This window comes from Somniosus microcephalus, chromosome 16 (assembly GCF_052327205.1).
Source record: "Somniosus microcephalus isolate GS21.2 chromosome 16, FLI_Smic_1.0, whole genome shotgun sequence".
Classification (NCBI taxonomy): domain Eukaryota; kingdom Metazoa; phylum Chordata; class Chondrichthyes; order Squaliformes; family Somniosidae; genus Somniosus; species Somniosus microcephalus.
This window is the reverse complement of record NC_141002.1, coordinates 82,201,878-82,227,358: the sequence shown is the minus strand read 5'-3', so window position 1 is coordinate 82,227,358 and position 25,481 is coordinate 82,201,878. Positions and strand designations below refer to the sequence as shown.

Below are 25,481 nucleotides of genomic sequence, written 5' to 3'. Positions count from 1 at the left end.
AAAAGGCATACACTAAGTACATAGACAATAAAGGAGAGATTGACAAAGGGGAATATGAAGAGGTTAGGAAAGGAGTCAAAAAACAATTAGGAATACAAAAAGGAATTACAAAATTAAATTATCATGGAATATAAAAAGAAACAGTATTCTACAGACACATAAATAACAAAAGAAAAATCAGGATAGGGATAGGGCCACTAAAGGATGCACAAGATAAATTCACAAGAAATGACACCAAAATGGCATAAATATTGAAGAGTTACTTTGCCTGAGTATTTACCAGAGAAACTAAGTGGGCATGACATTAGAGGAAGAGATCAAAAAAGATGTAAAGACATTTAAAATAGAAAGCGGGAAGATAATTGATAAACTATTCAAACTTAGAGAGGATAGACAATAATAGATACAGTAAATGCTGGAAATACTCAGGCAGCATCTGTGGAGAGAGAAACAGAGTTAACGTTTCAGGTCGATGACCTTTCGTCAGAACTGGAAACTGACAAAAGGTCATCGACCTGAAACGTTAACTCTGTTTCTCTCTCCACACATGCTGCCTGACCTGTTGAGTATTGCCAGCATTTTCTGTTTCTATTTCAGATTTCCAGCATCTGCAGTATTTTGATTTTGTATTAGAGAGGATATACTCCTGGTGCGGATGGATTGCATCCGCGCATATTATAAGAAGTTAGGGAAGAGATAACAGAGGCACTATTTCATATTAATAACAATTCATTAGTAAAGGGAATAGTCCTAGAGGATTGGCGGACAGCTAATGTTATTCCTATATTTAAAAAGGGAGATAGAACAAGTCCAGGATCTATAGACCAGTTAGCTTAACATTGGTGGAAGGAAAGATAATGGAATATTTACTCAAAGGTGTAGTAGAAAAACATCTAGAAACTGAAAATATAATAAAGAGTAGTCAGCATGGATTTCAAAAGGGAAGATCATGATTGACCAACCTTATTGAATTTTTTGAAGAAGTAACAGAAAGAGTAGACAAGAGTAATGTAGTAAATGTAATATATTAGGATTTTCAAAAGGCCTTCAATAGGGTACTCATAGTAGACTCATGACTAAGGTCAGTACATGTGGAATCAGGGGACAAGTGGCAGAATGGATTGCAGGCTGGCTACAAAACAGAGAGGAGGGGTTTAAGGTAGCTACTCAGATTGGCAAAAGGTGGGAAGTGGTGTTCCACAGGGATTGGTGCTGGGACCACTGTTGTTCACAATTTACATTAATGATTTGGACTCGGGAATCAGAAGTACGATTTCAAAATTTGTGGACCACACCAAATTGAGAGGTGTAGTTAATACAAAGGAAGAATGTGGCAAAATATAGGAAGACATTAATAAACTTGCAGAATGGGTGTGTAATTAGCAAATGAATTTCAATATAAATAAGTGTGAGGTGGTGCATTTTGGTAGGAAGAATAAGGAGGCCACAAACTGCTTGGATAATAAGAGTCTGAATGAGGTACAGGAGCAAAGTGATATAGCGGTACAAATACACAAATCACTAAAAGTAGTGACACAGATTAATAAGACCACTAAAATAAAGCAAACCAAGCTCTGGGGTTCATTTCTAGAGGGATAGAATTGAAAAGCTGCAAAGTTATGTTGAACTTGTATCGAACCTTGATTAGATCACACTTGGAATACTGTGCAGAGTCCTGGTCTCCATATTATAAAAAGGATATAAAGGCATTGGGGAATGTGCAAAAAGGATTCACAAGGATGATACCAGAACTGAGAGGATATGCTTATCAGGAAAGGCTGTATATGCTGGGGCTCTTTTCTCTAGAAAAGAGAAGGCTGAGGGGTGGCCTGATAGAGGTCTTTAAGATAATGAAAGGGTTTGATAGGATACATATAGAGAAAATGTTTCCACTTGTGGGAAGTCTAAAACGAGATGTCATAAATATAAGATAGTCACTAATAAATCCAATAGGGAATTCAGGAGAAACTTCTTTACTCAAAGAGTGGTAAGAATATGGAATGTGCTACCACAAGAAGTAGTTGAGGCGAATAGCAGAGATGCATTTAAGGGGAAGCTAGATAAGCGCATGAGGAAGAAAAGAATAAAGAAATACGCCGATAGGGTGAGATGAAGTACGGTGGAAGGAGGCTTGTGTGGAGCATAAACGCTGGCATAGACCAGTTAGGCTAAATGGCCTATTTCTGTGCTGTACACTCGATGTAAAAAAGAAATGTGGGTAAACCTTTCTGAACAATTTGTTTGTCATGTATTTCCTACCTGTTCTCCCACTGCAGTACGCCTTGTTTTGTAATTTTCCACTCTTTACAATGACTGCAGCCCCATATAGTCGTCCTGGGATGAGTCCTATATCCTTGATCTCATATTCTCTGATGTGCTTCTCCACTGAGACATTCAGCACAACAGAGGAGTGGTTGAGGAGCTGAATGCGGTAACCATCCCAATCTCCAGTAGGGGGCAGCCAGCTCACTCTCAGAGAGTTTGTCGAACCATTGCTTGTCATTAGCAAGTTTGAGACGTGATGGGGAACTGGAATAAACGTTAAACAAGGTTTAATTTCATTTAACAATGAGCAATTAGACAAATGCAGCAACCTTACTTTTTTCAACAAAAATACAAGTATTAAGAAGTTGCTTTTACATGGTGCCTTATCATCTCCTCAAGAGAACTTTTTCACTCAGAGGGTGGTTGGAATCTGGAACTCACTGCCTGAAAGGGTGGTAAAGGCAGGAACCCCCACAACATTCAAGAAGCATTTGGATGAGCACTTGAAATGCCATAGCATACAAGGCTACGGACCAAACGCTGGAAAATGGGATTAGATTAGACAGGGCTTGATGGCCGGCGCGGATGCGATGGGCCGAAGGGCCTCTTTCTGTGCTGTATGACTCTATGTCCCAAAGCATTGAAGTGCAGTCACGGTTGTTACGTAGGAAAATACGGCGGCCGGCCAATTTATGCACAATAAGATCTAATACTTGGCATGTGAATGACCAGAATCTGTATTTTGGTGATGTGGCCTGAGAGAAGAATGTGGCTAGGAAGCCACGAGACATGCCTACTCTTCTTTGAATAGTGCCTTTTCATCTAAAAAGCTCTGCAGTGCTCCCTCACTACTGCCCTGAAATGCCAGCCTGAAATTCTGTGCTCAAGTCCATTGGTGGGAGTGGAGCTCCCAACCTTCCAAGTCAGAAGCAAGCGTACCACCAACCGAACCAAGCTGACATTTAAATATGGCTTTCACTTTTTACCAATTAAATTGTCCTTTCCCACAAATAAAAAAAAAAATTGCAAATACTGAAACAAAAAAGAAATGTTTAAAATACACAGTAGGTCTGTCAACATGTGTAAAGGGAACAAGCAGGTCAATGTTTCATATATAAACCCTTCAGATTAACAGGTGTAGAAGTTAGAATCAAAATATCAACCTATCTTTTCTGTATACAGATGTTGTGTGTCTCATACTTTTCCACAGATCTCTAACTTTAAATTAGTTAGAAAATCAAAAGCCCAGATGGATGAGCAGTCTTCCTTATGTGCTCAACTTAATGGCAGAATATATAATACACAAACCATATCAGAAAAGTATGGCTTTAGTGACACAGTGAGTATATACGGTGACAGCCATGACTCAATGGTAGCACCCTTGGCTCTGACTCTGAAGGTTGAGGGTTCAAGGCCCACTTTTGAGACTTCAGCACATACTCTAAGCTGACAGTTCAGTGCAATACCGAGGGAGTGCTGCCATGTTGGAGGAGCTGCCTTTTAGATGAGACGTTAAACCGAGGCCCCAACTGCTCTCTCAGGTGAGCATAAAGGATCCCAAGGCACTTTTCAAAGAAGGACAGGAGAGGTCTCCTGGTGTCCTGGTTAATATTTATCCCTCAACCAACGTCATTAAAACAAGTTATCTGGTCATTTATCTCTGTGTGTGGGACCTTGCTGTGCACAAATTAGATGCCACGTTTCCCACATTACAACAGTGACTACACTTTAAAAGTGCTTAATTGGCTGTAAAGCACGTTGGGACATCCCGAAGTCATGAAAGGTGCTATATAAATGCAAATTATTTTTCTTTTTCTTTTTTCCCATGTTATTGCACAATAAACATAATCAATAAATAGGGAATAATGGATTCTTACAAGTAGTAGTCTAAATTGGTTTGTGATGAAGGGTGCCATCTGAAATTTCTTTCTATTTTAAATGTTGTACATCTCCACCATTTTCTGGGTTTTTCCAGATATTATCGCCAATCTAATTAAGGAGTTTGATTAGTATGTTAAAAACTACAAGTCTTTTCTCATTTTCAACTAGCCCTGAGATTTGATTACTACCCAGAAACCATTTTAGTTTATTGATTTTAAAATTTTATGGGCTGTTTATATTGAATGTTCAGTCTGATTTTGTGTTGACAGCTGGTATACTCCAGGTCATTGATATTTGCACTCAAGAATTAATCACTGTGACACTGCTATTTCAAGTTTTTTAAGAAATAACTTTGCAGCTAATTATTGATTAAAATTAATGGTCAGTGCATACATTTCACAATAAATGATCGAGAAAAATGACTTTTAAGTACTTAAATCCAGCCTTCAATTCAAGTCTGAAGGTTTCTTGCTACAGTGGTGGATGTCTCATTAGACTATCTTGAAATACATCACATTCTTTTTAATTAAACAATTAATAAATCTCAATATGTTGGGCTATTGCCAAGTCATACCTGCCAGGATTATTTACACTTGACTTTCAATGGCGATCCCATCACTGGAATCCCCAACCCTTAGAAACATCCAGGGGGGTCACCATTAACCAGTAACTCAACTGAACTAGCTACATAAATGCTGTGGCTACTAAAGCAGGTCAATGGCTGGGCATTCTACAGTGAGTGGCTCACCTCCTGACTCCCCAAAGCCTCTCCACAACCATACAGGGCACAAGTCATGAGTGTGGTGGAATACTCTACCATTGCCTGGATAGGTGCAGCTGGAACAACACTCAAGAAGCTCAACACCATCCAGGACAAAGCAATCTGTTTGATCAGCACCCCATCCACTAGCTTAAACATCCACTTCCTCTACCATCGACATAACGTGGTTCCAGTGTGTACTATCTACAGAATGCACTGCAGCAAGTCACCATGGCTTCTTTAGTAAACGCTCCCAAACCCGCAACCTCCACCAGCTAGAAGGACAAGAGCAGGTGCATGGGGACACCATCCCCTCCAAGTCACACACCATCCCAACTTGGACATATATCACTGTTCCTTCATTGTCGCTGGGTCAAAATCTTGGAACTCACTACCTAACAGCACTGTGGGAGTACCTTCACCACACGGACTGCAGCGGTTCAAGAAGAAGGCTCACCTACACCTTCTCAATGATAATTAGGGACATGCAATAAATGCTGGCCTAGCCAGTGATGCCCATATCTCTAGAACAAATAATAAAACAAAACTGAAAAGCAAATGTTTTGTTAACAGCTAGCAAATGACCTTAAGAAGATTCCATCTCTCTGTTACAATGTCATTTTAGTCTGGACCATCTCAATCCTGTGAGGATCTTACCAGTCCTGCCATTGCTTGCAGTTGCTGCCTGCAGCTTTCCTCTGATGGTGGTGACGGTAATGTTATACAACCGGCCTGGAGTTAACCCTTGAAAGACAGCCTCTGGTGTACTTGGCTGTAAACTCTTGGTTTCTATCACTGATTCGAGATAAGACAGCGTAACAGCATATGAATCTACATCTCCCACAGCTCTCTTCCAGGAAGCCAGGAGACTATTCAGGCTGCCGTTGTTTGACACGATTACAGATGTAACCTCTGCTGGGGCTGAAAACACGAAAAGGATAGCTGTTACCATAGATCAATTAAAGTGAGGATACATAACGGGAAAATACTCAGTGTATACCGTGTGAGGAAGAGTTAATAATTAACAAGTAACCTTTCTTCCTCATCAGTGGAAACATATGAATATTACAATGTTCCCCAATGCATATTCTGTTAATGCATGCGGGGACAATTGGAGAATATAATCATTTAAGTTTATTTATTTTTGTATTAACTTTTAATGACAATTATTACAAATGTGGAGGGGGCTTTAATAAATCCCCACTATTTCATATGAACTGTATTTCATCCTTCCCCATATATGGTTAGCTACCAACCTGAAAATCCCCAGAAATAGAGTCTAATTATTAAATTAACGGGCTGCTTCTAACCCAGATAATGCATTTGTCACCAGCACATGCGAGAGCTGGCAGGAATATTTGGCTTTGGTGCTCAACTTAAAAAAAAATCTTCAAATTTGCTATCGGAGAGGAAAAAGCTACATTGTTTCTGCTTGATTTGGCAAAGTAAAGGGCGCGTGTAGCAGGAAAATAAATAGAGCGGGTTAAGGGCAGGGCAGCCCAAGAAAGAAGCAGCTTCAATGTTATCAGACATAAGGGATCATTTTTTATATCATACCCGAATATAGTAACAAAGATTTAATCAACCAGCCTTTGAAATTGCCAGGCCAATATTAGCATAGGAATCCTCAGTACATGACACAAAATGGTTTCGAAGGCAGCATTTATTTTAAATGTCGGCGAATTCAGCGCCAGGTGCAGTCAGCAGTATAACTCGGGGTCTTCCCAACTGACCATCCGATGATACAGCTGACGGTATCTGCGGCATAATGCAGTCCAGCTGCGGTAGAACTGTGCGTAGTGACTTTAATTCGGGGTTTCACTTGAGATCAGCAGCGGAAAGTCACATTGCATTGGCTCCGCACAGTATAGGTGGCGCTGCTGCCAACTGGAATTGTTAAACTAATCCGACTGTCTGCAAAACCACCTTTAACAACAATTTCTCAAACGTTATTCACTTTCTAAGAATGTTTAGTGGCTCTAAGACAATACACAGTGTCTCCGACTACATTCTCTTTTTAAAAAAAAGTAAAGCTGTTTTAGGCTAAAAAAAAAGTTTTTAAAAGTCACAAAAAAGTTATGACCCAATTTAGAATCAACAGCCACGCGTGTGGTTTAAAATAAGCACTGAAACTATAAATTAAAAGACATATTCATCATAATGGATTGCACATTCTTTAAGTACTCGGATAACATTTCCAACGGACTTTCTATTTGTAGATAAATAGACATTGATCCCACAAGCCCTTGGACCCTGATCGTCAGTATTGGCGTTCATTTCCAGCAATGCGCTTACTCTGGTGGCGATGTTCAGTTTAATAGTTAGCAGTCATTTCCTCAGTTACCTGTCTGGACGGATTTAGAGCGGACATTTTCCAGTTCTCCCGCTACACTGATCACGGTTAGATTGTAGAGTCTTCCGGCTGTTAATCCAGTGAAAGTGTGGCCATGTGACAGGTTAGAGAAAGTGCTCTGCTGAACCACATTTCCTTCGTACATCAGTAACAGTCTGAAGCTGTCCACCTTCCCCTGGCCAGGAACCCAGACTGTGGTGAGACTATCCGGCTTCCTGGAAATCTGGACATCCATCACCCTGGAGGGAACTGGAGAAACCAAAGTTAAATACATTTGGTTACATTGGTCCATACTGAGTCATTCTTTAAAACAAGTGCTGATGTTAGTTAATTATACTTGGGATGATAAAGGCTTGCATTTATACAGCGTATTTAACGTCCCAAAGCGCTTTACAGCCAATGAAGTACTTTTACTGACGTGCAGTTACTGTTGCAATGTGGGAAACACAGCAGCCAATTTGAGCACAGCAAGCTCCCACAAACAGCAATGTGATAATAACCAGATAATCTGTTTTAGTGATGTTGACTGAGGGATAAATATTGGCCAGGACACAGGGGATAACTCCCCTGCTCTTCTTCGAAATAGCGCCATAGGATGTTTCACATCCACCTGAGAGAGCAGGTTTAACATCTCCTCTGAAAGTCGGCAGCTCTGACAGTGCAGCACTCCCTCAGCATCGCATTGAAATGTCAGCCTAGACTTTTGTGCTCAAGTCTGGTGCAATGGGACTTGAACCCACAACCTTCTGACTCAGGCAAGGGTGTGACCCACTGAGCCATGGCTGACACCTTATGACGATCCTGTATAATTATTTAGCTCTGTAAAGAACCCATGAGATAATAGATTGATGGAAATAGGTACTGAGATTGCTATTTAATAGGAGGATTTGGAAGATGGCAGGTGCTGACTTTCAGAGGGGATGTTAAACCGAGGCCCCACCTGCTCTCTCAGGTGGATGTGAAACATCCTATGGCGCTATTTCGAAGAAGAGCAGGGGAGTTATCCCCCCGTGTCCTGGCCAATATTTATCCCTCAGTCAACATCAAGCAAATCATGAGTGTTTAACGGGCCTCATCTAACCCCTGGAGATGAAGAATATGGTTCTACCACATATAACTGCTGAGAACAATGTGGGGACGGCAGATCGTAATGATAGAAGGTTTCCACCTAGCTCCACCAAGGCACGTCCGAACACTGACTACATCTTACTATTAGCAGAGAGTCGGGGCAGCTCCATTAATATTAAAATGACTTGAAATATTTAAAAATTGATCTTGGACCTTTTTTTTAATGGATGCAGTTATACTACAAGAGGAGTGAAGCTGAAACAGGGTGGGGCTCCCTCCAGGAGATGCTGCCATCCCTTTCACCCAAGTGCACTTTGAGTGACTTGGCAGCAGATGACACTGCATCGTTTGAGTGGATGGGTAGACCCAAACACTTAGCATGGGTGCTAACAGTGTAGGTCAGAAACCTGTAGAACCAGAAGAGACCACGTTGCTCCAAGCCAGTGCCAAAGCTCAAAAATACCATACTCATGTCCTATAACTGGCCCAAAGTTACACATATTTTCACTTGCTACCATCAAAATGTATTACAACAAAATGGAAACAATGCTCATGACAGATAAAAGCAGAGCTGAAATCACATCCCATGAAGTTTACCAGCGGTTACTCTGATCTTTTTACTATCAGGTTTTACCATCAGGATTCATGGGCAGATGCAGAATAAGTCAACTGAACTCTGGTAGAGACTTTCGTCAAATATTCTGCAAGTCAGGTGCTTGACACAGCTGGGAACTATTGTGATGTGTTTATTCTGCAGCCATGGGTGGTAACCAGTAGCTGCAGCATCAGTTTCAGTCAGGCTATATCCCATTGATACTGCTTGGCACAAACTGCAATTCTCCTGCCCAGGAGAGATTGTGTGTGTCTTGGCCTTGCAAATCTGAACCCCCAAGTCCATGTGCTCTTTCACATCACCCAACTTCCCCCCATAATGGAATTTATTTAACCAAAATTGACCACTTCACACTTAACATTGAATCCCATAAAGTGTCAAAGCAAGTGTAGCAGCAAGGCTAAGTTGCAGTGGAACCACAAATTTGCATTCAATGTAATGTCTATATTCATCCATTTTAGAAAAGCTATCTATGTCAATAGGATGCATCCAATAACCCACATATAATCACTGGGTGGTTATGTTTAACAGTTGTTGATGATGGACAATGCTACTTGTTTATATGTGGTATATTAACATTTATAACTAAACTGTTGAGTAAAAATTCAGTGATAGGTGTTTCCTGATCACCGTTTTCTTATTAATACGTTTTTAGAGATTATGCTAAAAACTGATGAATATACCATTCTGTGCTCCCAGTGTGGTGCTTAGCCAGCCATGCAGTATATTGGAAAAATGCATGGGCACAGCCCATGATGTTTGGTCCATTAAAATGAATGGTCATAAAAGCAAGAATTGCACTAATGTGCAATCCCTATGGCTAATATTTCACACCAGGAGTGTAGTAGTGGAAATTTTATCCTACTTAACATAGTACTGTTTTGGCTAGGAAAAGGCAATTTGTCCATCTAGCTTACCCTTCCAAACCATTCATTTGGTTCCTTATGGGACCATTTTTTGTACAACACATTAACGGAGAGGGAAATGACAGTGGTGTGATACTTCATATATAGATAGATGATGTTATTCAAAGTGGTCACTTGCAAAACGCCTGAAACTGATGTACAATCAATGATGAAGTCTCAATTATTTGCTGACTTTATTCCCAATATGACAGCCCTCACTAAATCTGTCAGAGATAGCCACGGCATTTTTTATAGGGTTGCAACTTACTTGTGGTTCCAATGGTCTGGGGTCCATCACGAGTCCTGCTTCCAGCAAGCGCCTTTATAGTGAAGCCGTACCTGCTGCCCGGTGTCAATGTTAGAAAAGTGGCTTCTTTCCTGAGGGAGCTCCCAGGGACGCGGAGGTTCTGAACTTCTCCATTGTCCTTCCCAAATAAACTGACCTCATAGAAATCGACATTCCCGGGTGCTGGAGTCCAAGAAACGTGGAGACTGGTGGAGGTTGTCCTACTTTTGATCACTTCGAAGTTTTGGGGTGGTTTCGGGTCTAAAAAAAAATCAAAGTGAGATTAAAAGAGATTTGATGAAGAAATTAAACATTTCTTGTCAAACCAATCCCTCAAATGATACTGCTCTAATTAATTATCCAGTGCGCTGTTTGCCTGTTTCTTTCCCCCATTGTTTTAATATTCCTTTCTGATCAATTTCTTTTCAACTTTTTCTCGCATATTCAGTAGAGTACTGAGGGGCCAGATTGTGCCAAGAAGGATCTTGGCCCATTAGATTCCTCAGTACACAGTGCGCTGTGGACTGTCCAACTTGTGAGTACAAGTATGTGTTTAGTAATTCCATGCATTAAACCTGCACAGTGTATTAGTTGGGATCGATCTGCGCAATCATTAAATCAGATATAATACGATGCAAGACTTGAAAATAACTGCTTGCAAATCATAGGAGCGACAGAAAATTGTGTAGGCTGCGCAGAATGCATAAAACCGTCTGCTAAAGGGTTATCTAACCAAAATGTATGCAAGCCAAGGAAGGTTGTAAGACGTTTTGAGTCCAGGACATCTGCTCTTTATTTTGGCAGGTGCAAGAATATGAAACGAAACAGCAACATGTATAAGATCTATTTACATACCAATCTGTGCCCGTCTATCTACCTCGTGTCAGCTGTGGCTCAGTGGGTAGCACTGGCGCCTCTGGGTCAGAAGGTTGTGGGTTCATAGACCCACTCCAGGCACTTAATCACAAAAATCTAGGCTGACACTCCAGTGCAGTGCTGAGGGAATGCTGCACTGTCGGAGGTGCCGTCTGTCAGCTGAGACCTTAAACCGAGGCCCTGTCTGCTCTCTCAGGTGGAGGTAAAAGATCCTATGGCACTATTTCAAAGAAGAGCAGGGGAGTTATCCCTGGTGTCCCGGCCAATATTTATTCCTCAATCAGCGTAACAGAAACAGATTATCTGCTCATTATCACAATGCTGTTTGTGGGAGCTTGCTGTGTGCAAATTAGCTGCCACATTTCCTACATTATAACAGTGACTACACTTCAAAAGTACTACACTGGCTGTAAAGCGCTTTGAAACGTCCGGTGGTCATGAAAGGCACTATATAAATGCAAGTCTTTCTTCTATCTATTTAATTACTTGATTACCTACTTATGTTTGCCTATCTGTTCTAACTTGTAGGACCTATGTGTTTTACCCCAACTGTAATATTCCTCTTCTCTGTCTTGCTGCAGTTGTGTTGTATTGTTGCAATGTCTTAAGTTTAAAGACTAATGTTCATATAGTGCTCCTTTATCAATGGGTACAACGGTAAAGTGGCCAGATCACATTGGTTTGTAAAGACACAGGGGGGGAGAAATTGGGTATGTAGCGCCACCTATTAGCGCCTAAAGAGGGCAGTCAGTGGCTGTAGCGCCACTGGCCGCACCTCCCGCGATATTCAGCAGGGGCGCTAATGGTGGCGTTAGCCTGTTGTGCTGCATCGCCACCGATGACGTCATCGGTGTGCGCAGTGCCCCATTAGCGCCCCGATCGCGATATTTGGTAGTGAACGCTGCTGTAGCGCCGTTCGCTACCCGCGCCCGGTTCACGGGGCCTTGCTGTGCCAGCAGTGGCGCAAGTTAAGGTGGAGGTGCGGGGCGGCCGCCTTTTTCGGCGGCCGCCTGCCAGCACCTCCGTCCCCAGCCTCCTGACTGCCCCCCCCGCGGCATTGCCGGCTGTTTCCCGAGAGCCCGGCATTTCTCCTCGGTGCTGGGCTCTTTTGCCGGCACTCGCGATCGGGGATCGCGCTGTTGCAGGCCCCTCCCCCTTAACAATGGGAGGAAGGCCTGTAGTACCGCAGCGTGCCATGCCGCAGCGTGTGGCGCTGCGGCACGTTGCGCTGCGATATTCAGTTTCAGCGCCCTAAGAGGGACGCGGAGCGCCTCGAGCCTCGCCCCGTCTCCCTCTAGGGGCGCTGAAACTGAATTTCTGACGTTCGTTAATGCTCCGAACGCTGCGCAAAAATCAGCGCCCAGGTGAACTTGGCGCCACTTTGGCGCCTCAACCCAATTTCTCCCCATGTCTTAACTAATAATAAAACTATTTGCACTTTGCCTTGTCTTTGATCTCAAGTTGATGTCGTCAGAGGAAACTCAATGGAGAAGGCCTACCTTTCTCCCGAAATCTAACTCAGATCATTGAAAGCTTTCAGCTTTCAATGTGTTTGGCTCCCATGCTTTATATTAAGGAACTACATCTGCAATTGTATTAACATAGAAACAGACATTTTCGCACAGAAGGCCATTGTCTGTGCCCAATGTTGGAGGTCTGATTTTTCCCATTTCCTGCTTTCTCTCCTTACCCATTCCTATTCTTCTCCTAAGTAATTACCAGGATATTATTTTAACATTAATCACCACTTGTGGCAAAGCATTCCCTACTCCAGACTCTTCAGGTCAAATAGTTGCTCCAGCCTTTCCTGGTTACTCGGGCCATTCTCTCTGGTATAGTCCTGGTAAATCTGTGTATTAAGAGGGGGAATTAAGTTCCCAGGCATACAGTTATGGACCAGAGGAATTATTTCCCTCTACAGATTTAAAAAAAAGTTTTGTTGAGGAAGTGCTTAGGAAGGCACATTCCCATAACTAGCTGAAGTCAATGGTGAATTGGTTAAATCATTAGGTAGATTAGAAATACACCTTGGAACAGATAGAAAGACTTGCATTTATATAACGCTTTTTACGACCACCGGACATCCTAAAGCGCTTTACAGCCAATTAAGTGCTTTTGAAGTGTAGTCACTGTTGTAATGTAGGAAACTCCATTAGATTAACCTCAGATTAGGATCAGGTATAGCTGTCATATGCTAACTACCAGAAATATACCTTTTATGTAATAAATTGTCCATGGAAACCTTAAATTGATAGAACTGAGTCCATGTATTAACAATTTCAGTTGTTAAATCACGTCTCTGTGTTAGATGTATATTTCTAATTATGTTCAATTTTACTGAAACATAATGATACAAATATAAACAAACAAGTTTCTTGATGAGAGTGCAGGAATGACAGAGCACAATCCTTTATTATGCGCTGCGCTGTACCAGCAATACAGTCAATGCGGGAGGGTTCTGTAGATTTAAGGTTGCGTGCTTCGAAGGCTCAGTTCGGAAGCACATTACTTATCTAATCTACTTGGCAACGAAAATAAAACACTTGGGCCTTTTTAACATCCGTTAGAACAAAGGAACAAATGTGTTTAGGAACTGGCGGGGCTCAGCCACTCCTGGCTGGACTCAACTTGAAACCATTGTTGCATATTTAGGTATTGGCCTCTCTCCAGTAAATATCACCACCGTTCTATTCTGCCTTGCCGTTAACATCTGTATGCACTTGTATGGCCCAAATAAAGGTCTATTGTTGCGACGCGCTGCCAACATACAGTCCCAAAGGGGGGGCCTGTAGGATTTTAAATTCTCCTCTCCTCGAAAACAGCTTTTGCCCTTGAAAATGAACAAAACCAAAAGCATCAGAATTGATGTTTATTAGAGAGAAACTGGGCAACTAGGGATTATTTTGACAACTTTATTCTCGAAGATATTACTTAGTCAGATAATAGGGCACCTAGTGAAGGAACTATCAGCCTTTCAGACTACCTGGTTTTACTTCGAGCAGCATGAACACTCTCTGTCCCTGCAACGCACCTCGCACAAGCATCAAAACTGGAGGCTTTTGATTTACTTTCGAGATTCCTGAAAAGTGTTCGACATAGTTTCTGCAGGAAATTGGTTCGAATGTAGAAATTGTACCGCCCCGAGTAAAAATGTTGTAGTTATTCTATTCTTGGCACTTAACTTTAAAAAATAACCAGCATTTAATGTCAGTCAAATGTGTGTGATTTTTGTTCCGTCTCCTACAAAGGCACTTTCATACCAATTTGACGGGTAAGTTAACTATAGGTGAAAAATTGTTGCCAATGATCTTATTTGGTATGTCTATATACTGACAGAAGGGTGGGTGTATATGGTAGAGATAGCACAGTAATTCTACATACTGACAGAAGGGTGGGTGTATATGGTAGAGATAGCACGGTATGTCTACATACTGACAGAAGGGAGGGTGTATATGGTAGAAATAGCACGATATGTCTACATACTGACAGAAGGGTGGGTGTATATGGTAGAGATAGCACGGTATGTCTACATACTGACAGAAGGGTGGGTGTATATGGTAGAGATAGCACGGTATGTCTACATACTGACAGAAGGGAGGGTGTATATGGTAGAGATAGCACGGTATGTCTACGTACTGACAGAAGGGAGGGTGTATATGGTAGAGATAGCACGGTATGTCTACATACTGACAGAAGAGTGGGTGTATATGGTCGGGATAGCACGGTATGTCTACATACTGACAGAAGGGAGGGTGCATATGGTAGAAATAGCACGATATGTCTACATACTGACAGAAGGGTGGGTGTATATGGTTGAGATAGCACGGTATGTCTACATACTGACAGAAGAGTGGGTGTATATGGTTGGGATAGCACGATATGTCTACATACTGACAGAAGGGCGGGTGTATATGGTAGAGATAGCACGGTATGTCTACATACTGACAGAAGAGTGGGTGTATATGGTCGGGATAGCACGATATGTCTACATACTGACAGAAGGGCGGGTGTATATGGTAGAAATAGCACGGTAATTCTACATACTGACAGAAGGGTGGGTGTATATGGTAGAGATAGCACGGTATTTCTACACACTGACAGAAGAGTGGGTGTATATGGTCGGGATAGCACGGTATTTCTACACACTGACAGAAGGGCGGGTGTATATGGTCGGATAGCACGGTATTTCTACACACTGACAGAAGGGTGGGTGTATATGGTCGGGAGCACACCGTGCAGTTTGATGCGGCGGGGGGGGGGGGGGTGGGGGTTGCAGACGCCATCTACTGTTGGACTATTGGGACATATTCCCCAGTGCACCGAAGAGTTGCTGGACCGCCCGAGGGATTCTTGTTTCTGCCCTCAGGTGAAACAGGTTATTAACCTCCCACTATTCGCGTCGGGTACATTTCTACTTTAACCGCATGAAGATGTGGAGTTGTAAAAAGAAAGGCGATAGCATATTCTAACAATGGTCTTGAATGCCTTATTTAAATGGGGAAACATTATTCTATATCCCGGCAAAATTCAGTAAGGTGTCCAATACAATAATATGGCTATTTGTAAAACATAGGCCATCCGATCAGTTATGTATGCAAGCTCCTTTCTTTCAATCTTTCAACGTACAGGTGTATCTGCAGGACCGCCAGTTCCTTACCTGTTTGCACCGTTACATTTGCCGTCGAACCATCAGTGAGGGACACAATCAGGAGCTGGTGAAGCGTTCCTGCCTCCAGATCATTCAGTTCGCACTCATAGGAATCCCCGGTGTAAAGAGCTGGGTTGCAGGTTTCGACCCACCACGACTGGTTAAATGTGTAAGACACGCTGTAATTACAGGGACTCCCTGCACTGCTCCACTCGACATGAACTGAATCGCCCGACTGTCTGACCTCTGTCACGTTAGCTGTGCATCTCTCAGCCTCCACAATCCCATACTGCAATCAAGTGTAACAAAAGAAAATCAATTAGTTCAGGCAGCGCTTTCTGAAAACAACAGGACCCACTCAGAGTTAAGCATACACCGCTAAACCAGATTTATTTTAAAACGTATACATATATTTATATATATATAGATGAAGCTTTTCTGAGGACTGGATTAAGGCTTCTTGCCATTTTCAGCTCGAAGCAATGTTGGTTTAAAGAAGCTTTAAAGTTCGGTCGTTTTGCTGAGAGCTGCAGGGGAAAAAATGAATTGAAAGAAAGCGGGAGTCCTGCACTTTGCAAAGGATTCAGATGAGTCCACACAAGATCACATGAACATTAAATGCCGTTTGGCAGGCAGCTTTGCTGGAGCTCACCTTGACTAGACTGGCCGCCGTCCACAATAACATGAACCCTGTTTCACATCCCTGCATTGCGTTTACGCTTCTTATCTAGCGATCCTCCCGGGCTATTGGAAAATAAGGGTATATAACAATATACTGTACACATCCGGGAATGAAAACTTCTGTACCCCTCCTAGCGACCGGCGTTAAGAACCTCTTCAAGAACAGAACTTCGGCGCAATCCAAACTCTTGTGGTGAGCGGGGAGGAGGGGGAACCTTTGGCCCGCAGAGAAGGAAAAAATCCCAGACCTTCTCCAAAGAATCCTTGAGGTTTCCTTGATTGTAATTGTTTGTTTCCAGCTGCATCTAATGGAACAGTCCGCTGGAATTATCCATATACTTGTAGCAGCGGGAGTCATCGGTGGAGTGGGGCTGATGCTGGATGTTGGCGGTGAGTTTTCGCCGAGAGATGGAGTGGAGTGCGCTCTGCAGTTCCCACGCTGCCATTGTGACCCAGTGACTCGACTGAACCGTTTCCATCGACTTCCTCAATCAAGAGTGAATTTCCTCGGCTCTTTCCAAAGTATTAATCCAGACCCGGGACTTAAACTTGCAGCGCCTTGCACCAAGAAATACAAATCCCCCCCAGGCATTATTTCTTTTTTAACTACATCATAACAGTGAATACACTTCAAAATTGCTTCATTGGCTATAAAGCACTTTGGGACCTCCGGTGGTCGTGAAAGACGCTATAGAAATGCACGTCTTTCTTTTTACTGAATCTAGTTTAAAAGGTGCGGGGGCGGGCTCTCTACTCCATGGTTCCCCCTCCTTCCCGACTCCACTGTCCTCCCAGCCTCTTCACTCAGTCTTACTCTCACTTTTTGGAAACTCTTTATTTTCTTTACTTCTTGTAGATATGCAGCCTTCCTTCTCCCCGCCCCGCCTCTCTGTCAAACTTCCTATACTGCCCCCTGCACTCTCAGTCTCTACACCCTGTCTTTCCACGTTCTCCTTCCCCCGTTTATCTTTAGTTTCTTTACCTGCTCCATCTGCCCACAATGAAATCTTGCCCATGCTTGTGGGCAGCTCCATCCTCCTTTCTACCGCCTGTTCTTTCGTTACCCTTTCATTCAATTGCCTCTTTCTCTCTCTCTCTCTCAGGCTCTCATCCACCCTCAGTTCTCAAATCTCAGGCTCTCCACTGCTTTCCCCAGTTATACGAGTTCTCACTCCCCTCAGACTTTCTCCACCACGTTCTTTTGATCAGTTTCTCTTTCTTTGTCCTCCCTTTCCTCTATTTTTGCTTAATGTGTGTGTGTTTGTTAGTGGATCTCCAATCTCTCACTTTCCCCTTTACAATCTGCTGTGCATTGTGCTGTGTTATTTTCTGTGAATTACTTTTATCTAGTTGGCTTTCTGTTGTCAATATCAGCTCCTTGGCTTTTAAATATTTAATATTCATTTCGTGGCGCATCTTCTAAAATGCACAAGCAATGCACAGTTTAAATTACACAATGTAATTCTAAATATATGCATTAAACATCTAAAGGGACTGACTGCCAAGTGGGTTACTTTTCTGCGAACAAAAGTGAGAAATCAGATCGCCTGAGTACAACATGAGAAATTCCACATTGAGTAACTCTCCTGAACGCGTCGATTGGGATGTTGTGTTTAGTTTGATTAAAGTAAATTGTTTAGATATTGTGCATAGGTCACTTGTTCTCAAAGGCAGCGAACAATAGAGCGGCGGGATTTGTGGTGTTCTGAAAGAGGAAAGTGCGGATGTCAGACACTGGGAGGGCCAGGATGTGCTTTAATAGTCTGCACGGCTTCGCCCATATACTTACCCAGGGTTTCCTGTCATTTTTCTAACCTTGATTTGAGTTTTTATCAAGAGGAAAGGGCTTTGCAGAACTTTTGTCTCGCAAGAATCTGAACTTGCACATAACCCGTGGAGTTATTTACAACCCGAACCAGACGGCCAAAGGCAAACAATAAGGTCATGCGGCGTGCTGCTTTTTTTTTGCCTTACAGCCTCAAAAAAGTGACACAGGGCTATTTGTAGTCTGCAAAAGACAAAAGCCACACTCTCTCTAACTGTGGCTCGCTTTGAACTTCACCTTGTTGGAAACCTACAAACAGCCGCAATCCTCGCATCAATGCATTGATTTCAACTCAAGCACCAGTTAGTAGATTGGTGTGAATTAATCAAACTTCAATTTAACTCATGTTTTACATTGCAGACTAGCTCCTTTAATGCATGTCAGTAGATTAACATTCTCTTACAAAACAAAGCTTGGGTTGAAATTCATTAAAACTAATTTAACGATCAGCAATTCATTTGATCCGCATATTTAGGAAAAGGGCAGCTTGTCTAAAGGCTCTATCATCGTCACATATTGCATGAAGTCTTTCATACCACAATTGACCATCTAGTGCCACCAACGAGTAATAGTTTGTTCCTGATCTTAGGATCGCTGCATATATTGTAATTTAATTACTCCCAGTTACATCTAAGCTCGCCCAGAAAATATTGTTCAGTTCTACACTTTACAGGCCCAAAGAATAACCGCCCCTCCCCCCCACCCCCACACACACTTTACTAACAACCCACTCATTAAATAGTAGAATCTTACAGTGCAGAAGTTGGCCATTCGGGCCATCGAGGCTGTGCCGGCTCTTTGAAAGAGCCGTCCAATTAGTTCTGGCCCGCTCTTTCGCCATAGCCCTGCACATTTTCCCACTCACAAAATTGACAAAGGCTCCTGTTCAAGTTCCTGTCATTGCAATCTTGCATGTTTCTATAACATTTAGGGTTTAATCATACAACAGATATGCCAACAATCTACCAACTCCACCTCATTTTACTAATCTGATCGTGGCGCCACCTTTGCCTCGCGAAATCCTTATCCACCATCTTGCCATTCTTTTTCTGCACTTCTTCTGTCTGTGGGACAGTGTTTCATTTAGATGGTGTGATCTCCACTTTGTAGCGCTTCACCACTGCACAGTTTAAATTTTGATCCATTTTAATGTATATCGCCCTTAAAATTGAATGTAGTCATAGAGTCATTCAGAGTCATAACAGCACAGAAGGAGGCCATTCAGCCCATCGAGTCTGTGGGGGCTCTCTGTAGAGCAATCCAGTCAGTCCCATTCCCCCGCTCTATCCCCGTAGCCCTGCAAGTTTATTTCCCTCAAGTGCCTATCCAGTCTCCCCTTGAAAACATTGAGTATCTCCGCTTCCACCACTTCCATCGGCAGCGAATTCCAGGTCATCACCACATGCTGCATAAAAAAGTTTTCTGCGTTTAAACGGGGTTGCAATCTATTTCAGTCTCTGTGATCATAAATCTCATTCCTTACATTTCTTGGCTGCCTTCATTTTGGGCTCCATCAAACACCTTATGAGGAATGCTAGAAGGTACAGTATTTAGGGATGACTTTTTCATTATAGATAATTTAGTTTTAGTATGGAACAGGTTTATAAAAAATTAAATCTTAGTCAAATCTGCTTTCAAAACAGTAATTGGAATATGGCAATAGTAATTGGTCAGAATCCTATCACTGTAAATTACAATGGTAGGGTGGTATAGTGTAATGATTGTATCTAAATAGCATTTAGTTCTTCTGTATTACATATTAGACAGTAAAACAAAATAATTAAATGAAATAAATAATGGGTACGGTAGTAGTTTTTATGTTACTTGACTAGTAATCCCGCGCCTGCACTAATAATCCAGAATCAGTGAGTTCAAGTCCCACTATGGCGGTCTGAGAATATGAGTCCAATTTAAAAAATCTGGAAAAAAAAGGCTGGCATCAGTAAAAATGACCATGAAGCTGTTGGATTGTTGTAAAAACCCAACTGGTTTACTAATGCCCCTCAGGGATTATTATTTGAATGGCAATAGATTGGGAGAAGGGGAAGTGCAAAGAGACCTGGGTGTTCTTGTGCACCAGTCGCTGAAGGTAAGCATGCAGGTGCAGCAGGCGGTTAAGAAGGCAAATGGTATGTTGGCCTTCGTAGCAAGAGGGTTCGAGTACAGGAACAAGGATGTCTCGCTACAGTTGTACAGGGCCTTGGTGAGACCGCACCTTGAGTATTGTGTGCAGTTTTGGTCGCCTTACCTGAGGAAGGACGTTCTTGCCATGGAAGGAGTGCAGCGAAGATTCACCAGGCTGATACCTGGGATGGCAGGAATGACATATGAGGAGAGATTGTGTCGATTGGGCTTATACTCACTGGAGTTTAGAAGATTGAGAGGGGGTCTCATCGAAACCTATAAAATTCTGTCAGGCCTGGACAGACTAGATGCAGGAAGGATGTTTCTGATGGCCGGGGAGTCCAGAACCAGGGGTCATAGTCTAAGGATAAGGGGTAAGCCATTTAGGACTGAAATGAGGAGGAATTTCTTCACCCAAAGAGTGGTGAACCTGTGGAATTCTCTGCCACAGAGGGCGGCGGAGGCCAGTTCATTAAATATATTCAAAAAGAGTTGGATATATTTCTTAAGGCTAAAGGGATCAAGGGATATGGGGAGAAAGCAGGGACAGGGTACTGAATTTGGATGATCAGCCATGATCTCATTGAATGGCGGAGCGGGCTCGAGGGGCCGAATGGCCTACTCCTGCTCCTATCTTCTATGTTTCTATGTTTCTATGAAACCTGGCATCCTTACCCAGTCCCACACCAACATGGTTGACTCTTAACAGCCCTCTGAAGTGGCCTAGAAAACCATTCAGCGGTTTAAGAAGAAGGCCCACCATCTCCTTCTGAGGGCAACTAGGGATGGGCAACAACTGCCAGCCTTGCCAGTGACACCCACATCCTGAGAATGAAAAAATATATATTTACAGCCCTGAATTACAACTGTATAGTCCATACAAAACCATTAGTTGTTGATTATAGCCTCAGCATATAAAACTAAAAAGAGGTACCTGTTTTGAAATAAAATATTTGCAAGCGGAAGAGTCCCAGTGATGTATTAAACCTGGAATGTTACCTTTTTACAGTAGTTCAGGATTTCTACTCTTCTGCTACTAAAACCACCCCATTCAGCAGGGCAGCAGCTGCAAAAAGGTGCCAGCAACCTACATGGTCAAAGCCTCACTTCCCTAGAATCATAGGATTTTACAGCACAGAGGGAAGCCACTCAGCCCTTCACACCATGCCAGCTCTCTGAAACACCTAGCCCAAATTTAAGCTTCTGAAAAGTCAGATTGCAAAATTGCTTGTTTGTAACAGAATCATGAGTGAATGGGATATATGCCAATGGCCTCATTTTATGACTAATTCCTACACCCATTATTTTGTACAAGTATTAACTTGACTCAGTTGATAGCACTCTTGCCTTTGAATCGGAAAATTGTGGGCCACTCCAGAGACTTGAGCACTTTACTGCACTGCTGAGGGAGTGCTGCCTTGTCGGAGGTACTTATCTTCAGAAGAAACATTGAAGGAGACGGGTCCTATTTGCCTGATTAGATGGAAGCAAAAAAGCCAATGGCACTATTTGAAGAACACTGAGCTCTCGTAGTATCCTGGCCAATATTCCTCCCTCAACCAATGCCAAAAACAGATTAACTGATCTTTCATTTCATTTGTTGTTTGTGGAACCTTGTATATAAACTGGCCGCTGCATCTGCCTACTTAACAACACTGACTACACTTCAAAAGTAATTCATTAGTTTTGAGAGTCTTTGGGACATGAATGTTTTTCTTATCAGCTTATCCTTTCTGAATGAAGACAACATTCTGGTTGATTTGGAAGGAATAACTATTTCTTTCACTTTGATATCTTTCAGCAATATGTTTGGTATTTTTGGGTAGCTCTTAGAATGACATTATCCTGTTTTACAAGGCTTTTTAATCTTGCATGGAAATGTTTAGAATGAAAAATATGCTTGCCAGTGTCTGAATGTCTGTCACTGCTTCCTTCCAATGAATCTTTAAAAAAAATCTATTCATATTTAGTGCTGGAATTTATTTGTTGACTGACCTTTTGCTGAAGTACTTTCTTTTTGGAATGCTTCATGATATTGCCTATCACAGGGCAGATAAATATTTGCACCAAGTTGTTAGCAGATTATTTTTGGCACTATTAGCTGGTTTGTTAGCTTCCTTGTGTGTTGTAGAGTAAAAGAAATTTTAAGTGAATCTGACCAACATCAGGGGTGCTCTGAATCGAAGATTCTACAGATATGTGTAAATGGGGCTAAAGTAGTCTGACTTTTTTTAGTTGGTGAGTTAAATTTTTTATCATGGAAAGACATTTGATTCATATCAAGTCTATAAAGCTTAGCTGTGTAATTTGTGCATATCTGTTTTTTTCATTTTGCAGATATTTTATAGACCTATAATGTACAGGGCAGCATCTATAGGGTTACATAAATGTAGCACATCTGAACATATTTTGTTCAGATGTGCTAAAATATCCCCAAAAAACTCAATTTTGAGATTTGTCACAACATTGGAAACAATGTATGCAGGAGTGGAGTGGTTGTGAGTTGTTTGCTGTGCAACTGGATTGACTACAGAATAATTGTTAATGGGAGTATAAATCAGGGAGAAAGTGATAACAGTGTAGTCATTTTCAGCGCTGTCCCATATTTAAATTTTTCTCTAAGATCTTCAAAGCACCGTTGAGGTGTACTGAAAAAAGAGGAAAGTCTGGGGAAGACCAATACAGACTGGTAAGTGGCAACTTAGCATCATGTGGTTTTTTCACAGCAATTGTCGTACTAGTGACTGGAGTAACTCCAGCTGATGTTGCTGCTGCTGATGATGAAAAATACCTGCAACACATCATACTCCCAGCTGAATAGTGAAACCCTAGGATACATTTCAGCCTTTGCGGGTCATAAACAAGAACATTAGTGTCACCAGTGGATTATGGCTGCTGCAGGAGCTGAAGGCAGAGGAGGAGCAGGAGCAGGAGGAACAGGAGCAGGAGCAGGACCAGAACCAGGAGCGGGATGCCTGTAAGCACAGAGGCAAAGGATACATTACAGCCTAAAAGGAGATCACCCCTAGGCAGAATGTCCACCAGCCAAGAATCAATTGCCTAAGTCTAACAGAAGAGCAGTATATGAGCAGGTAAGTTATGATACTTACCATCTCATATCTGAAGGCTGGCAGGCACATTCTATAATAAGTATTGCTTTGTCTATGGCAGTAAAGGGTACAGAATTGAACTACTATGTGACTGGAAGATTCTAAGAACACAGGGAACATTTCTGGAGTCAGCCATTATGTAGGACAATGATCAATAATGTAGGTAACTAAAGTTTGTTTCTGCACATATCAATGCACATTGACTTTGGAAAAAGATTCACATCAGAAACAGCAGATGAAATATGAAAGTTTTCAAATTGAAGGCTTCTCAAGAATATAAGCATTGTAGACTATGCCCATGTTACCACTTGTGAATTCACCATTATTTCAACAGTCTATATAAACAGAAAAGGACATCGTTCCCTGAATCGGCAAATGGTGTACTCTGCTCAGAGAACAATTCTACATGTGAATAGTCATTTCCTTTGGAGGGAAGGGGACCATGAATCCTATATACCTGGGCCGTCAAGCATTCCTGAACTATCTCTCGGAGATGGTAGATTGGATAGATGGCTCCTGGGCAATATGAGTTACACACTGAAGCCATGGTTGTTAAGACCTGTGTTAAGAATAACTCTGATGAAGCACATCTTAGAGAACCTATTTAGTGTACTGAGGCAACAGCTCAGATGCCGAGACTATTATGGAAGATCTTTGCCGTATGCTCCAGCAGAGGTGAGCAAAGTCATCGCTGTTTGTTTCATATTCCATAAACTGCAGTCAAATTAAGCTTCCCCATAGGTGCAAATGAAGAGCAGTTGTGTGCAAGGCAGAGTATAATGATTTTTTGCAGGAGGCACGATAAGTTCATCACAATGAAAAGACAGCAAGATAGGAACCAGTTCAATGAACAGCTCTTTGTCTAATTTTGGCTAACATGACCCATTGTGTAATGAATACTGGCACAAACTTTGTTTTTCCTTCCACTTTATATTGTTCACAAAGTAACTGAATTTAGCTGAACTAGCAATGAAAGACGTGATTGCATGGATAAACAATTAAAATATTTGTATTTAATGTGAACAAGTATTTAGTGCTCTTACTTATATGGTTCCCTTTGCTGTTTGAACATTTACGTAAATTCAGTTGCTAGTGCTCACATCTACGTGCTCCATGACTGCAAGGAGTCTTACTGCTGTGGCATGTCCAGTTGCAAAGGACACAGGTGGAAGACTACTTCTATCTGTGACAAAGTCTTGTACAGCAGCATCAATACAATGGCTACTGCCACTGTGAGCTCGATGTTATCTGAGGTGCTGGCACCTGCCACTTGGTCATGTCTTTGCATGGTCAAGTACAGGTTGCCAACACTAGTGCCAACTCTAAGATCACCCTGCTGTGGACCACTAAATAAATCTGTACATGAACTTCTACAAGGCATGTTCTTCCACTGTTCAAAACTCTCCGTGCGCTGTGGGCAGCAGAGCGACCTATGAATGCCTGTGCAATTATGGCCACAGCGTGCTGTATCTGGTCTGAATTTCTCGTTGGTTTTAAGACCCCAAAGCAGCTACAAGATCATTGACAGCTGTCCTGAGAGATGACCCCAGTGCAACTATTGTCTGCATCGTAGAGTTCATCACAGCAGATACAACAAGTGTAGCAGTTTGCTCAGTGGAAATATAATGTACGGGCAACCATGTATCAGTAAACTCTCTCAAGTTGATTGGTGCAAATTAGCTGTCGCAGTTCCCTACATTACAACAGTGATTACATTTCAAAAGTTGGCTGTAAAGGAAACACAGAAAGTTAGCATGCAGGTACAGCAAGCAATTAGGAAGGCAAATGGCATGTTGGCCTTTATTGCAAGGGGGTTAGAGTACAAGAGTAAAGAAGTCTTACTACATTTGTACAGGGCTTTGGTGAAACCACATCTGGAGTACTGTGCACAGTTTTGGTCTCATCTGAGAAAGAACATACTTGCCTTGGAGGCGGTGCAACGGAGCTTCACTAGATTGATCTCTGGGATGAGAGGGTTGTCCTATGAGGAGAGATTGAGTAGATTGGGCCTATACTCTCTGGAGTTTAGAAGAATGAGAGGTGATCTCATTCAAAAATATAAGATACTGAGGGGGATTGACAGGGT

General features: G+C 42.2%; 1 protein-coding gene across 3 annotated transcripts in view; it reads right to left on the bottom strand.

Moving 5' to 3' along the window:
- ptprb (protein tyrosine phosphatase receptor type b) overlaps positions 1-25,481 on the bottom strand; it is a 121,908-nt gene that overhangs the window by 66,214 nt on the left and 30,213 nt on the right. For 2 of the 3 annotated variants that reach the window (XM_086009341.1, XM_086009342.1), the window contains exons 1-6: positions 16,308-17,147; positions 15,665-15,944; positions 10,114-10,392; positions 7,251-7,508; positions 5,564-5,827; positions 2,260-2,529 (exon numbers count right to left, since the gene is read on the bottom strand). In XM_086009341.1, the coding sequence (XP_085865467.1) occupies positions 2,260-2,529; positions 5,564-5,827; positions 7,251-7,508; positions 10,114-10,392; positions 15,665-15,944; positions 16,308-16,364 (1,408 nt within the window). In that variant the 5' untranslated portion in view covers positions 16,365-17,147. Of the gene's footprint in view, positions 1-2,259; positions 2,530-5,563; positions 5,828-7,250; positions 7,509-10,113; positions 10,393-15,664; positions 15,945-16,307; positions 17,148-25,481 lie in introns of those variants that run through there. The other variant, XM_086009343.1, reaches the window with a different exon arrangement.